Source organism: Prunus dulcis, unplaced genomic scaffold (genome assembly GCF_902201215.1).
Source record: "Prunus dulcis unplaced genomic scaffold, ALMONDv2, whole genome shotgun sequence".
NCBI classification, from domain to species: domain Eukaryota; kingdom Viridiplantae; phylum Streptophyta; class Magnoliopsida; order Rosales; family Rosaceae; genus Prunus; species Prunus dulcis.
The window spans coordinates 83,682-100,406 of NW_023010016.1; the positions used below are offsets into that span (position 1 = coordinate 83,682).

General features: G+C 37.0%; 1 protein-coding gene across 1 annotated transcript; it reads right to left on the minus strand.

Moving 5' to 3' along the window:
* Positions 1–1,411: 1,411 nt before the first annotated feature.
* LOC117612517 (exopolygalacturonase-like) lies at positions 1,412–2,679 on the minus strand. Its single transcript, XM_034341203.1, has one exon. The coding sequence runs from the start codon at positions 2,636–2,638 to the stop codon at positions 1,412–1,414; it is 1,227 nt and encodes a 408-aa protein (XP_034197094.1). The 5' UTR covers positions 2,639–2,679.
* Positions 2,680–16,725: the final 14,046 nt, after the last annotated feature.

The following is a 16,725-nucleotide window of genomic DNA, read 5'->3' on the forward strand; positions in this document are numbered from 1 at the left end:
GACACAGAGGCTTAATGTCTTGGAAAGGAGGACAAATCTACCGGTAGTTTGGGCAGAGTGACCAGTCGTTTTGACATAGTGGCTCTGGTTGTGAAGCAATAAAAGGGGGCGACCGGCGACACATATTCGTGGGGATAGGTCTATCCCATTAAGGTTCGCCGGGATAAGTCTATCCCGTTAAAGTTCGTTCGGCTAGGTTTATCCTGACAAAATTCACCGAGACATGTCTAGTGTAGGTTCGGTTACGTCATACTAACCCAAGACTGAGAGCGAAACCTAAATCGTAAAGCCCCTAGGTCGAGTTATGTAATTATCCAAGCCTAATTGAATCCTAAGTGCCTTGCAGTAGATTTATAGCTAGAGTTTAAGGCTTGCGAACGATTTTGGAACAAGTTCGAAAGCTAGGGTTTTTGGTTCGAGACTTGGATTTAGAGTTTAGAGATTAAAATTCAATTTTTAGAATTTTTAAACAATTGAAACTATTTTTAAAATAATTTTAAATTCCACAAAATTATTTAAGATAATTAAATATAATTAATTTGTATTTGTTAAGTAATTTTTATGAAATTAATTGAAATATTTAAATACTAATTCTTCACGAAATAGTATAGCTGTGCGACTATACAATTTAAATATTAAATATAATTTTTTAACGGTATAGCCGTGCGGCTATACGCTATAAATATAATATTTTAATAGTATAGGGCTATTTCTAGCATTTCATAGAAGAATTTGTAAAAGATTTATGTAATGGCCCCCAAACTAAGTTATTCACACTCTTGGTCCCTCTAAAAATTGTTTTCTAGCTTCACCCTCCCTTTTTTTAAAAAAAAAAAAAAATTATGAAAGATTTCATTAATTTGATAAACTTGGAGTATTATCCAATAACAATGAATTAATTAAGTCATGGAGGCTCTTCCTCAAACCAAAAGATTCTTGATCTAACAACAAGGCATGCCTACCAAGGGACTGAGCCACCTTATTACATTCTATGGAGCTATATCGCCATCTCACCTGAGAGAAAGAATGTGTGAGGCACTTAGCTTCTTTAAAAAGGTGACCTTCCACACATGCAAATCCTCCCCATCTTTCTTAAGAGCAGTAATAATATATTGTGCATCCCCTTCCACTTCAATAGTCCCGACAAAGTTTTGGCGGGAAAGATCTATCGATTGTTTTTTTATATAAGATAGAAATATCATGCGGTGTTACTGCCAAATTCACAAGGAAAGTTTTCAGTGATGAAAATTGGGATTAAACAGGTCAACAATGGTATAAGAGGGCTCTAAATCCTGTTGGCATTGATGAAAATTGTGTTGTGTATTCATTTATCTTGGACAAAGGAGAGAACATGTAGCACAATAGCGAAGTAGAACAACCAAGAGTGCCAAGGACATATAATTAGTACTTTCTACTTCTTGGATAAAGGAAGAGGTGCCAAGGACGATGTAGCACAACCAAGAGCCTTTGTCATGCCAGTAATTGTGGGCTTGACATTAGAACACATAGAGGTAAGAGGGCCTTTGTCTCCACCGTAGGTGAGATCAATGTCAGTCAACTCCACATTCTCACACGGTATGCCCGTGGTACATACAAGCTTGAGTGCAAGTGGAGTGAAAGATGAGCCCTTAATGTTCTTGAAGATGACATTGCTGATCTTAACTTTTGACGGAGGCTTTTGTTCACACTGAGTATATGGGCAGTACAATTGGTCTATGAGGATAGGGTTACTGACATTAACCATGATAATATCCTCATAGTGTATACCCGAGGCAATGCTAGGCGAAGGAGAATCTGGAAATGTTTTGATTCTCACACCGTTCTCCGTATTAGCCAGGGTGCAGTTCTTAACTATGATCCCGGTCACATCCTTTTCTTCCTTATATTTTCCAAGGCTTCCAATGCTTATTCCATGGCCTGGCCCACAAGTAACATCAGTCACTGTGATTTCATGGGAGTCATCACCAATAGAAATACAGTCATCCCCAGTTCCAATCTTTGAATGAGTAATGTTGATAGCAGTCGAAGCCCCGATATGGATTCCATCTGTGTTTCTGCTCTCGTCAGGTGCTGTGATGGTAAGCTGTTGAAATGTAGTATGGTTGCACCGAAAAACATGCATGTGGAAAAATTTGCTGTTAAGTGAAGTTATGTCCTGAACTTTGGAATTTGTGAGGAATTCGAACCGCAGATTAACGGGAAGAGGTTTGCAATTTTTGTTTTTGTGGCAGTCATTTTGATTCCAAGAAAGTGCTCCTTGGCCATCAAAAGTCCCACCACCTGATAAGGTGAGCATGTCAATGTACTGAAAACCAACCCAAGTATCCGGTCTTGTGAGTTGGCCAGCGTCTACTGGAGCCTGCAATGTGCCTTGAACTTGCATCTCAATGGGAGCCTTACAGGGGCCTCTGAAAGTTGCTTCTTTTAACTTGTATGTCCCGCTCGGAACAACAACTTTACTCGCGGATGGCGATGCACATGCATCACTCCAAGCCTTGGCCAAGGCCGTACTGACATCAGAGCCAGGCTTTGCACCGTATGTTGCACTCGTCACGTCAAACACACTAGCATGAGCTTTAGGTGTAGATGCTAACAATAAGCACAAAAGCATTGCCAAGAAACTTAATTTCATAGCCATCTTGATTTTCCTTCCACTTTGTTATTTTATTCTCTGTTTTTTTTTTTAACTCTGGAAGGATGATGCAACTCCATTTTGAGTTGAGGCCAATTTATAGTCCGATTGGGAAGGCTCAACACCATCAAACTATCCAACCAATCACTAACTATTTTTATACACAGTTGCATGTTGTTTTTATAATTAGTAAGCTGTTTAGCCTTGAGAATATTCATCACCAAATCTCTATCTAGAACGTGCTAAGCTGTTTGTAGTATTGCTGTCCTCCTCCACACCCCCCCAATATATGTATATTCCAAACAAGGAGGACCAAAACCATGCATGCACACCTGGATATAGTTAACAAGATCAACAGGAAAAGACCATGCCTACACTATTGGCGCATCTATGTATATACTTTTTCTAATATACTCCAACTAGAAAGTGCCTCATCTTAACAACTTTAATTCATCTACTTAGCTTAAATAATCCATTTGCACCATTGTGGTGGTTAGTTCATCTATTTTTTACCATACTCTTTTTATTTTTCTTATAATCCATAGGTTTTGCTTGCTATTCACCGGTGACATTGATCTCACCTACAATGGAAACAAAGGCCCTTTTACCTCTCAATGTTAATGTCAAGCCCACCATTACTTGTGTGACAAAAGCCCTTGCCTGTGCTACCTATGCTGGGTTAAAGAAATGGAATGTACTAAAGAGAAATTGTTGTGTTCTTTGATTTTTTTTATTTTATTTTGTGGTGCTTGTAAAAGTCTTTTTTCTTCGCTCAGATACCTTCACATGTTCTGAGCTATAAAATTCTAATATATTTAATATTTGCAAATAAATTGCCTGTGTTAAAACATACATTCAATAATTCATCATTGTCTAGATAATGCATCAGTTTCTACTCTATATAGTTTTCTTGGCCTACAACCAGTTCGATGCCAACAAGAGGGCATTCTTTCTTCCCATGCTTGGCCAATTGAAGCTGGGATTAGTATGCCAGCTTGATTTTGATCCTTCCACTATATTAATTGAAGATTATCAGACAAACTAATCTATGATCTTACCCGGACGGTCTGCACGTTATTATCGTGCGGGCGCTATTGTAAACAAGGAGTACACTTTTAAAATAAATTAATATTTAACGAGTGGCTATACTTGTTATTTATACGAATATTTTTTTAAGTATAGCCGTCCGGCTATACTATTTAAATATTCAAATGTATGTCAAGCATATAGCCGGCCGGCTATACTGCATAAAAATACGTTCTTTTTTGTAATTAAGTAATATCTTACCATTTTAAAATTACTTTAATTTTTATGTATTTAGTGAATAATTAATATTGAAATATTTTACTAATTTCAATATTTACTTCATAAATTGTAATTAATTATTTTAAATTATTTTGTGGACTTTGTTTTTTTATTTTATTTTCTACAAAATTAGTGTATTTTGTTTAATATGTTCAAATATTTTAATAGTATAGTTGTGCGACTGTACTATTAAAATATATTAATATTTAAAGAGTATAGCCATGCGGCTATACCTGTTAAATATATTCGGGTTTTAAGAGTATAGCAGCACGACGATACTATTAAAATATTCAGACATATTGAAATATTCGAACATATTAAACTAAATAAACTAATTTTGTACAAAATAAAATAAAAAAACAAAGTCCAAAAAATAATTTAAAATAATTTATTACAATTTATTAATTAATTTTTGAAATTAGTAAAAAATTTAAATACTAATTGTTCACTAAATTTATAATAATTAAAGCAATTAAAAAAGGCTAAGATATTTCATATTTACAAAAGAAAAGGCGCTGGTATTGTGCCTTTTTGGTTGGCAACCGGCCCATGTCTTCTCATAACTTGTGATTTATCTCAATAGGTGTGTCCGCATGCTTACATCCAAGCATTCTTGTTTTAGTGTGTAGATCCATCAGATACTTCCCTTGAGACAAAAATGTACCAGTTTCTGACCTTGCTAGTTCAATTCCGTGGAAGTCTTTAAGAGTACCTAAATCCTTCATCTCAAATTTCTGAGATAAATACTTTTGTAGCTTATGTTGCTCTCTTGTGTCGTTCCCAGTTACAACAATGTCATCCACATAAACAATTAATGCAGTTATATTTCCTTCATCACACTTCAAGAACACGGTGTCATCTAAATTACTTTGAGTGTATCCAAAATTCTTTAAAGAATATACCTCTCAATGTTAATTTTAATCGAGTTGCAATCTGGATTAAAGATATTTTGCTTAAAGAATTGAACCTTCATGCCTTAGTATTTCCATTATTGATATTTCATTTTTAAACTCAATTTCCACAACAACCAAATCCAATTTCTTTTCCATTTTGCTTGTCACTTTTATTATGGTACGTTTAATTATTTCTTTGTGTGCAAACATTTGCCTACCTGCTCCTTGAGGATATGATACTTGGACTTCAATGGCGAAGCCAAAATTTCATGTGTCTGGGGGCCTCTCGCAAATATAAATAATAAAAACTTCGAACTCACAAGACATCAAACCATCAAAAATCATATTGTCTATATTGTCTATTCATTACAATCATAATTGTCCTCGACGAGTTTTCATATTTTGAAATCATTGCATAACAACCTCGTCATCTATACTATTAAAAATGTCTTTCTCAATATATGCAACCGAGCAATCATTCATCCACAAATCCCCCATTCAATTGCGTAACCGATTCTTCACAATATTCATAGCAGAGAATACTTGCTCTACACTTGTGGTCGCAATAGGTAGGATTAGTGCTAGTGTCAGAAGCAAGTACACTAAAGGGTAGATCTGATCTTTTTTTGTCTCAACCATCTTTTGCGCAAGATCAGTAATCCCTTTCAATTCTGTAAATTCATTGTTAGAGCTCACATCCCAAATGTAATTCTGAAGTTGTTCTTCAACTAATTTGAGGTCATGCTCAGAAAAATCACTTGGATAAAATTGGGCAAGTCGCATCAATTTTGCTTTATCAAAAGCATAGAATGAATTACTTGGACTCAAGCACGCCATACAAAGAAGTAGTTCAGTATTCTTCTCACTGAACCAATCATTTAACTCTCGGAGCTGTATATCACTGACATCAACGAATAAATCAACACGATAATGATGTAAGTTTGTGATGGGCCGAGCTTTACGTTTTGGTCTCCCTCCACTGGAAAAAAATATCATCCATTTTTGGAATTTCAATATGATATTTGCCGCAAAAGAAAGAAACTTCATCAAGTAAAGAATCTCAACCATTATCTCGCATACTTTGCAATCTTCCTTTACATATTTTGACCAAGTCCATGACATTCACAATATCTTGATCTTTCTTTTGTAATGCCTAAGACAAGTCGTTTGTGATTCCAAAATTCTTTTCATCAAGTGTAGACCAAAAATGAAGCTGAATGATTGCATAAAAGTCAATAGAACCTTTGCTTCAAATTTTTGTTCATAACCTGATCCATCTGTTCTTACAATCTTAAGCACATCTATCACAGACGGGAACATGTTTTCCAAACTGATTAAACAATTATAATAAGAGCTCCATCGTGTATCACTAGACCTCTTAAGATTAGTTTCTGGATTCAGGCCTTGCCCACTTAAGAGCTCATTATTATTGAGTGCCTCAAAAATTACATCAGCATGCTTTTCTCTCAGCATATCACGGTGCTTAGCGGATGCACCCACAACATTCACCACATTAGAAACCATAGTAAATAGATATGCAATTTCTGAATGTTTCTTTGCCACAGCTACCAGAGCTCGCTGAAGTTGATGAACAAAACAATGAACATAAAAAGCAAAGTCATTCTCATTTAGAATGAGTGTTTTAAGACCATAAACTCACCTCTCATATTACTTGCGCCATCATAACCCTGCCCTGGCAATTTAGAGATGCTTAATCCATGTCTCGAAAAGAAATCATCAACGGCTAACTTGAATGAGGAAGATTTAGTATATGTAACATGCACAATACCTACAAAACGTTCAATTACCTGACCTTTATCCACATAACGTAGCACAATTGCCATCTGCTCCTTTGAAGACATGTCACATGATTCATCAACAAGAATGGCAAATAATGAATCATCAATATCCCTTATGATTGCATTGATAATTTCAGTTGAAATAGCACTTGAAATGTCCTTCTGGATACAGGTGATGTCAACTTCATATTTTCAGGAGCATTTTTTAGCGTGACAGCTTTTATATCATCATTTAAACGACATAGCCATCGTAAAAATGCAAGAAAATTCCCGTGATTGGTTGAATTTTCAAATTCATCATGCCCACGAAATGGAAGCCCTTGTTGTAATAGTATCCTACTAACACCAACTGATGCACCTAAACGGGTTCAATAATCAATTCGATCTTGCTTTGAGTGTTTTGAGAGAATTGTTTCAATATGTTGCCTTTGGTTTAATAAGACCTCACAACTTCTCCAAGCTTTATTAGGGGCACTATTCGGTCCTCCAACATGAATTTGTAGTCTATCTTTTTTCTTCCAATTCGAAAATCCAACACCAATAAAAGATTCACCACCAGATTGCTCTCCAATATCAGGTTTAAAGAGATAACAACATAGACAAAAGGCAGCACCTTTTTCTATGCTGTACTCCAACCAAGTAGGAAACTCACTAAACCAACTAGGATTAAATCGTCTTTGTTTTGCTCCAAAATTTTTGTAAGGAAAATTATGCCCTCGAGGTTGACAAGGACCTTTTTGGAGATAAGCTCTTCGAACTTGGTCTCGAACATTTGGATGGTAACTCAATATTTGATTACGTAATCTAGGATCAGATGGCAGATTTTCCAAGTTAACTTCCACAGTTTGGTGTGAACTACTTTCGTTTTTCTTTTGCCTCTTTGCAGGTGACGACTCCACTAACTCAGACTTTGATTTTCTTTTGAAAAATCTTTCCATAACTGAAACACATATATGTACTAAATTTAAATTCAAACAATTATGAACATCTTCTCAAACTTATAAACCGAAGAAAATTGAGCATTCAATTCAAAGCAATATATTAATCAAACCAATAGATAATCATATATATAGAAATTTATAAATTAAAATTAAAATTTCACCAACACAAGTTCATAATTGCATTAAAGGGATAAACAATTACATACTATGCAAGAAAAATTACAAAGGATAGACAAATACATACTTGGATTGAATAGCAATTTACCAAATATCTCCAAAGCCTTTTCCCTTTGGTAATCTACACATAAATTGAAAGACCCATTAAAATCAGTAGAAATATAATAAAAAAATTGATAATATAATTAGAATTTAAGAAGAAAAAAAAACTCACAAGCAACTGGCGGGTCTAGTCCTGTTTCTAACCCAAGAAAAGAGAAAAAGGCTTAGGTTTATTGATTTAAGAAGGCAATATATAATAATACTAATAATTATAATCCTTTTAGGAATGGGTAGTGTATAATTTTAGAATATTTGACTGGCCCACGTTGAAATCTAGTAGATCACGCCACTGCTGCAAGCAATTTAATTAAAATCTGGTAGACCATGCCACTTTTTGGTTGAAATCCTCTTTGGCCCATATCCATAAGCCTTCAGACTCCTAATACTACTAGTACTACTTTTTTTTTATAAATAAAATTTCAGTGGGGGCCAGTGACTGCACTGGTCCCCAATTGCCTCCGCCCCTGTTGGACTTCCAAGATTATTACTACATGTGACTACTTGCACTTGGGTAGACGCAATACGACTTCTTGTTAAAGTAGCACAACATCCCCAAGAAAAGCAAACTCAAACTTGTGTATGAATTCTCTCTTACTAACTCACTATATTTCTAAAAATATAATTCTATGAATGCTCTAAAAACAACTATTGTTGGATGACAATTGGATGAATGAAATGTTGTAGGACCTTCTCTATTTATAAGCAACAAGGCCTTTGTTCAGAAAAGATGTGACTGAAAAATATCAACAAATGTGTCTTTTCAAGTTGCAACCATAAGCCAAGAAATGAAATGTCACACCCCGGACCGGCTCCGCCGTAGCGCGATATTGTCCGCTTTGGGCCTGGCTACATTCTCACCAGCCCACACAGTTTTGTTTCTGGGAGCTCACGAAGCAACTTCCCAGGGTGGTCACCCATCCTGGGATTGCTCCAGCCTCTAACTCGCTTAACTTCGGAGTTCCTACGAACCCGAAGCCAGTGAGCTCCCAAAAGGCCTCACGCTAGATGGATGCGAGGTGTGCCATATAAGGCACGTCACCCCCTCTCCGTTTGGTCGCTGTGGGATCTTACAATCCACCCCCCTTAAGGGATCCGACGTCCTCGTCGGCACACTCGCACCACCTGGCAGAGTGGCTCTGATACCAAATTGTCACACCCCGGACCGGCTCCGCCGTAGCAGGATATTGTCCGCTTTGGGCTGGCTACATTCTCACCAGCCCGCACGGTTTTGTTTCTGGGAGCTCACGAAGCAACTTCCCAGGGTGGTCACCCATCCGGGGATTGCTCCAGCCTCCAACTCGCTTAACTTCGGAGTTCCTACGAACCCGAAGCCAGTGAGCTCCCAAAAGGCCTCACGCTAGATGGATGCGAGGTGTGCCATATAAGGCACGTCACCCCCTCTCCGTTTGGTCGATGTGGGATCTCACAGCGAGTGTGCCGACGAGGACGTCGGATCCCTTAAGGAGGGTGGATTGTGAGATCCCACATCGACCAAACGGAGAGAGGGTGACGTGCCTTATATGGCACACCTCGCATCCATCTAGCGTGAGGCCTTTTGGGAGCTCACTGGCTTCGGGTTCGTAGGAACTCCGAAGTTATGCGAGTTGGAGGCTGGAACAATCCCAGGATGGGTGACCCTCTGGGAAGTTGCTCCGTGAGCTCCCAGAAACAAATCCTTGCGGGCTGGTGAGAATGTAGCCAGGCCCAAAGAGGACAATATCGTGCTAGAGTGGGGCCCACCACCTTAGACGAGGCCTTCTGGGAGCTCACTGGCTTCGGGTTCGTAGGAACTCCGAAGTTAAGCGAGTTGGAGGCTGGAGCAATTCCAGGATGGGTGACCCCCTGGGAAGTTGCTCCGTGAGCTCCCAGAAACAAATCCTTGCGGGCTGGTGAGAATGTAGCCAGGCCCAAAGCGGACAATTTCGCACTACGGCGGAGCCGGTCCGGGGTGTGACAATTTGGTATCAGAGCCAGCAGTGTCACACCCCGGACCGGCTCCGCCGTAGCCGATATTGTCCGCCTTGGGCCTGGCTACATTCTCACCAGCCCGCACGGTTTTGTTTCTGGGAGCTCATGAAGCAACTTCCCAGGGTCACCCATCCTGGGATTGCTCCAGCCTCCAACTCGCTTAACTTCGGAGTTCCTATGAACTCGAAGCCAGTGAGCTCCCAAAAGGCCTCACGCTAGATGGATGCGAGGTGTGCCATATAAGGCACGTCACCCCCTCTCCGTTTGGTCGATGTGGGATCTTACATGAAATGTTTTAATTATTATGAAACAATGCAACTTAAGCCAAGAAGTGCAATGTTTCAATTTCTATGAAACAATGCAACTTTTCAAATAAAGTATTATTATTTCATTCACAAAAAAAATAAATAATATTTTATTTTTCCTCAGTTAAGAACATGACTATTCCGAATGGATACATACCAATTCATAACAGTCAAATCTTGTGATCGTGAGCGATCCGACCGTTCGATCTGGACCAAACTTGCAAGACGAGTGTCCTATACCTTGTAGAACCCATAGGAACTTTCGGATCAGAATTTGGAGGTCATGGACCCGTGGGCCCGTTTGACCAGGGTTAGGGTAGTTTGACCCTTAGTTGACTGTGAGTCTCCCGGAGTAGTCTCACCTTCCTAGGGGGATTATCGGGTGCTAGACTATTGTTGAAGTTTACACAATATTAGAAGTAAATTATATATTTATATACGTTTGTAAAGGTATAAAAGGAGTCTAGAATGTCAGTTTGAAGTGCTATACGCACTACCTAGGTACCTCCTCGGATCTCGGTTACACTACAAGTACCACGCTGTGAAAGTTAGGTCCCAAGTGGGGTAGGTTATCCGGTGTGCGGACAGGCCCCATACGTGGCGTTGGTTGTACCGGCGTATGGGGAGATCTTGTGAGAGTATGGTGCGGTCGCACTTGGCATAGGTTATCCGGCGTGTTGATAGACCCCATACGTGGCGTTGGTTGTACCGGCGTATGGGCAGATATTGTGATATGATGTTCAGGTCTCGCGTGGCGTAGGTTATCCGGCGTTGAGACAGGCCCCATACGTGGCGTTGGTTGTACCGGCATATGGGGAGATATTGTGATAGTATGGTATGGTCGCATGTGGCGTAGGTTATCCGGCATGTTTATAGACCCCATACGTGGCGTTGGTTGTACCGGCGTATGGAGAGATATTGTGATAGTATGGTATGGTCGCACGTGGCGTAGGTTATCCGGGGTGTTAACAGGCCCCATACGTGGCGTTGGTAGTACCGACGTATGGGGAGATTATGTGAAATACAGAGAAATGAAATAAGGTATTGCCTATGTGTGGATTTGGGTTTTAGGGAAGAACTACGTGTGGCTTGATCCCTCAGTGATGGTACGTAGGCAGCCTAAGGTTATTAGGTGCAGCCGCGGACATAGATGTAATTGTGCTAGGAGGTTAAAACCTTGTATGTTGGCCAGTGAGAAAATTAAATGTAATGGATTGCTTTGATATTCTTAAGTGTGATTGAATTTATCGTTTGCCTTGTTTAAGGTATGAATTGATTTGCTAGCATGCTTGGTAGTTGAGAATTTTAGGAAGGCCGAAGGCCGTTTATGTGAATTGCATGAAATTATATTGTGCATGCTGCCTGTTGGGAATATTAAATGTGTTTTTATGCAGGTTGAAATTTCAGGAAATATTCAATTTACAGGGGAGACTCTGCCGAATTTTGGGCAGAAAGTCTCGGTCTTTAGTAAGTGGGCCCGTCATCAGGGTGATGTAGGGAATTCCACAGGATTCGCCTCGGGTTTCAGGAATTTCGGGGCGGGTCCTTTCATATTTAACATTTCAAATTAATTCATGAGCAACGTTAAAAGAGAGAACACTTATTTAACATTTCAAGTTAATCCCACCACAAAGTCTAAATCATTTATAATTAGCCAGTGAACTTTTCACATGTTTCCTCTGTTGTAAAGTGAACCAACACAGTTGAGTGGCATTAGCTAAATTCCAATCACACCAACCTTTTGATATCAAGAGTTGTCAAACTCCCTTGCAAGAAACAAACCAAGGTTTTTTTATTTTTTTATTTTATAAATTTTTTTATTTTAAACATACTTTTTTTTTTCTTTATGCGGGTTGTGCAATGCTTAGCTCCATTAAGCTTTCTAATTAACCTATATAGCGAGTGTTAGGCTAGCGACTCTCAAACCAAAAAGGCTTTAAGGCACTAAGTGTAGAGACACCCCTAAGAGCTTACTAACTCGAGTTAAAAAGGCTACGAAACTAAACTAACCACACAAAATTATTCACACCCAGAACTTCACTGTTTGACGCGAACACTCACTGCTGATTAGGCAAGAGGCCCGGTTACTAAGTAGAAGCTTGAATAGAACACTATATTTCTAAAAAGGTTAAAATATGACCCAAAACCATTGATTGTGTATTTATTGGTAATGCTTCTAATAGCAGTGCATATCGATTCCTTATACATAAATCAAATAATGATGATGTACATGTGAATACTGTTATTGATTCAAGGAATGTAACATTTTCTGAAAATATTTTTCCTTGTAAAGATGCACATGAGCAAAGTTCTCTTAAAAGAACTTATCTTGAAAATCATCAAGACTAATATGACCATGAACATGAAAATGAGGTTGAACCTAGAAGAAGTAAAAGGGCAATGACATCTAAATCTTTTGTTCTTGATTTTCTAACTTATTTGTTGAAATTGAACGTCAAACTTATAAGGAAGCCATATCATCTCCTTTTGCTCCTTTTTGGAAAGAAGCTATCAATGCTAAAGTGGAATTCATCCTACAAAACCATATGTGGAATTCATCCTACAAAACCATATGTGGAATTAATGGATCTGCCTCCTGGAAATAAACCTCTTGGTTATAAGTGGATTTTCAAAAGGAAGATGAAAGCAAATGGATAGACAAGTATAAGGCGAGGCTTGTAGTAAAGGGTTATAAGCAAAAAGAGGGCTTAGACTACTTTGATACATATTCGCCGATTACAAGAATAATATCCATTAGAATGATAATTGCAATTGCTGCTTTGCATAATCTTGAAATATATCAAATGGATGTTGAAACTGCTTTTCTAAACGATGATTTAGAAGAACAAATTTACATGGAACAACCAGAAGGATTTTTTGTTCTTGAGCAAGAGAAGAAAGTGTGTAAGCTTGTTAAGTCTTTTTATGGCTTAAAGCAAGCCCCAAAACAATGGCATTTGAAATTTGACAATGTTATGATTTCAAATGGATTCAAAATTAATGAGTGTGATAAATGTGCTTACACAAAAATCACTCAAAATGGTTATGTCATTGTATGTCTTTATGTAGATGACATGCTTATCATTGGAAGCGATAATGATATGATTAAATCTACTAAAAGAATTTTGTCCAATAAATTTGATATGAAAGATATTGGAATTGCAGATGCTTTCCTAGGAATTAAAATCTCTAGAACATCGGATGGAATAGTCTTGTCTCAATCACATTATATTGAGAAAATACTAGCCAAATTTGGTAAGTATGAAGATAATCCTGCAAAGACTCCATATGATGTGAATCTTCAATTGACGAACTTCACACGTGGATACGTCTTTACGTTAAGAGGTGCAACTGTATCTTGGAAATCTACAAAACAAACGTGTATTACTAGATCCACTATGGAATATGAATTTATTGCTTTGGATAAAGCTGGAGAAGAAGCTGAGTGACTTCGTAATTTCTTAGAAGATATCCCAACTAGTCCGAAGCCTGTGCCTGCAATATGTATACATTGTGATCATCAAGCAACGATTAGAAGGGCACAAAATAATATGTATAATGGTAAGTCTCGACACATACGTCGAAGACATAATACTGTAAGACAACTGCTCTCAAGTTGTATAATTACTATTGACTATATAAGGTCATGAGATAATTTAGCGGATCCGTTTACTAAAAGTTTGACGGGAGAGCCAGTTAACAAATCATAAAGGGGAATGGGGCTAAAGCCTATATCTCAATAGTTGCCATTATGGACACTCAACCTAGCTGATTGGAGATCCCAAGACCTAGGTTCAAAGGGACAACTAAGTTATGTGTGATTGAAGTGCGAGCATTGTGGGGATTCCATATCCCTTGCCCATTCCTATGATGATGCAATGGTCCCTACATCGTGTATGGTTAAGTTAAGCTTTTAATGATTCATGTGAATTGGAAAACCAAGTTGAGTATAGCAGGATACTCTTTATAGGAAGTCACCTATATCAGTATGAAATGAGGCCGTTTCTATGAGAATTGCAAGGCTCAATTCTCTAAAGTATTGACAAGCACTATGAGTGGACCATGGCCAAAATGACACAACCTAGAACCAAATGTGTATGAAAAGATATTATGTGAGTAATATTGTTTCAATTTACACGACGGATTAGTTGAAGACATCATGTTCACTAATTAGCTAGTAAATCCGATTTTACTTCACTATGGAAGGTTCAAGGCCAAAAGCTACCTATCTTGATGTGGAGCCTTTTCAACCGAATTCTCTCAAGTGTCTGTATTGTAGATTTACATTAACTATTTTCCATTCATGTGGGGAATTGTTAGAAAATTATAATATATATATAATTTTTTAATAATTGAATGAAAATTAAATTGTAGACCTGTGACTTTAAGTACATGACTTTTATGAATTGGTATGTATTCATTAGGAATAGTCACGTTCTTAATCGAGAAAAAATAAAATATTATTTATTTTGTTTGTGAATGAAATAATAATATTTTATGTGAAAAGTTGCATTGTTTCATAGAAATTGAAACATTGCACTTTTTGGTTTAAGTTGCATTGTTTCATAATAATTGAAACATTGCACTTCTTGGCTTATAGTTGCAACATGAAAAGACACATTTGTTGTTATTTCCCATATTAAATCAAATTAATTGACCAATTAAATAAGGATTGAGAGAAGTGGATCAGAGAGAAGAAATTTGGATGGAGATGTGTGAGGCGGTCAATGTTTCTTGGAGTGGAGATGATATGGATGACCCTTTTACACAATGAGTTCGGCAAGTTCTAGTTGATGGAGATATTTTTATATGTTCCGGATATACCAAGTCAAATGGCAAAAGATATTAAAACATTACAAAAGTTGGTGGGACTATTCTTCTGACTAGTTGTTAGCAAAATGTAGAGTTAAAAATTCCCTGATGATAAATGGACCCAAAGCAGGATCGTGGGCTGATATATAACAGTTATAAAGAAAATTCTCTTTATACAAGTTGATACTGCTATTGAATGCACTTCCAGTAGGTCAACGGCAACATTAACTTTATAATAAAATCTTTGGAAAAGAGGCATGATACCTGTCAAGCATGCACATGGTTTTCCAAATACTCCACACATTTGTCCATGTATCCATCATGGAGGTCCTTATATTGAAGTAGCACACTACATTAATGTCAAGCCCAACATTACTTGTGTGACAAAAGTCCCTGCCTGTGCTGCCTATGCTGGGTTAAAGAAATGGAATGTATTAAAGATAAATTGTTGTGTTCTTTGATTTTTTTATATATTTTGTGGTGCTTGTATAGGTGTTTTTTCTTTGCTCAGATACCTTCACATGTTCTGAGCTATAAAATTCTAATATATTTAATATTTGCAAATAAATTGCTTGTGTTAAAACATACATTCAATAATTCATCATTGTCTAGATAATGCATCAGTTTCTACTCTATATACTTTTCTTGGCCTACAACCAGTTCGATGCCAACAAGAGGGCATTCTTTCTTCCCATGCTTGGCCAATTGAAGCTGGGATTAGTATGCTAGCTTGATTTTGATCCTTCCACTATATTAATTGAAGATTATCAGACAAACTAATTTATTCTCTCATTCGGACGGTTTGCACGTTATTATCCTACGGGCGCTATTGTAAATAAGGAGTACATTTTTAAAATAAATTAATATTTAAAGAGTGGCTATACTTGTTATTTATACGAATATTTTTAAAGTATAGCCGTCCGGCTATACTATTTAAATATTCGAATGTATGTCAAGCGTATAGCCGACCGGCTATACTGCATAAAAGTGCGTTCTTTTTTGTAATTAAGTAATATCTTACCATTTTAAAATTACTTTAATTTTTAGGTATTTAGTGAATAATTAGTATTGAAATATTTTACTAATTTCAATATTTACTTCATAAATTGTAATTAATTATTTTAAATTATTTTGTGGACTTTGTTTTTCTATTTTATTTTCTACAAAATTATTTTATTTTGTTTCATATGTTCAAATATTTTAATAGTATAGCCGTGCGATTGTACTATTAAAATATATTAATATTTAAAGAGTATAGCCATGCGGCTATACTTGTTAAACATATTCGAGTTTTAAGAGTATAGCCGCACGACGATACTATTAAAATATTCAGATATATTGAAATATTCGAACATATTAAACTAAATAAACTAATTTTGTACAAAATAAAATTAAAACAAAAGTCCACAAAACAATTTAAAATAATTAATTACAATTTACTAAGTAATTTTTGAAATTAGTAAAAAAATTTAAATACCAATTGTTCACTAAATTTATAATAATTAAAGCAATTAAAAAAGGCTAAGATATTTCATATTTACCAAAGAAAAGGCGCTGGTATTGTGCCTTTTTGGTTGGCAACCGGCCCATGTCTTCTCACAACTTGTGATTTGTTTCAATGGGTGTGTCAGCATGCTTACATCCAAGCATTCTTGTTTTAGTGTGTAGATCCATCAGATACTTCCCTTGAGACAACAATGTACCAGTTTCTGACCTTGCTAGTTCAATTCCGTGGAAGTCTGTAAGAGTACCTAAATCCTTCATCTCAAATTACTGAGACAAATACTTTTG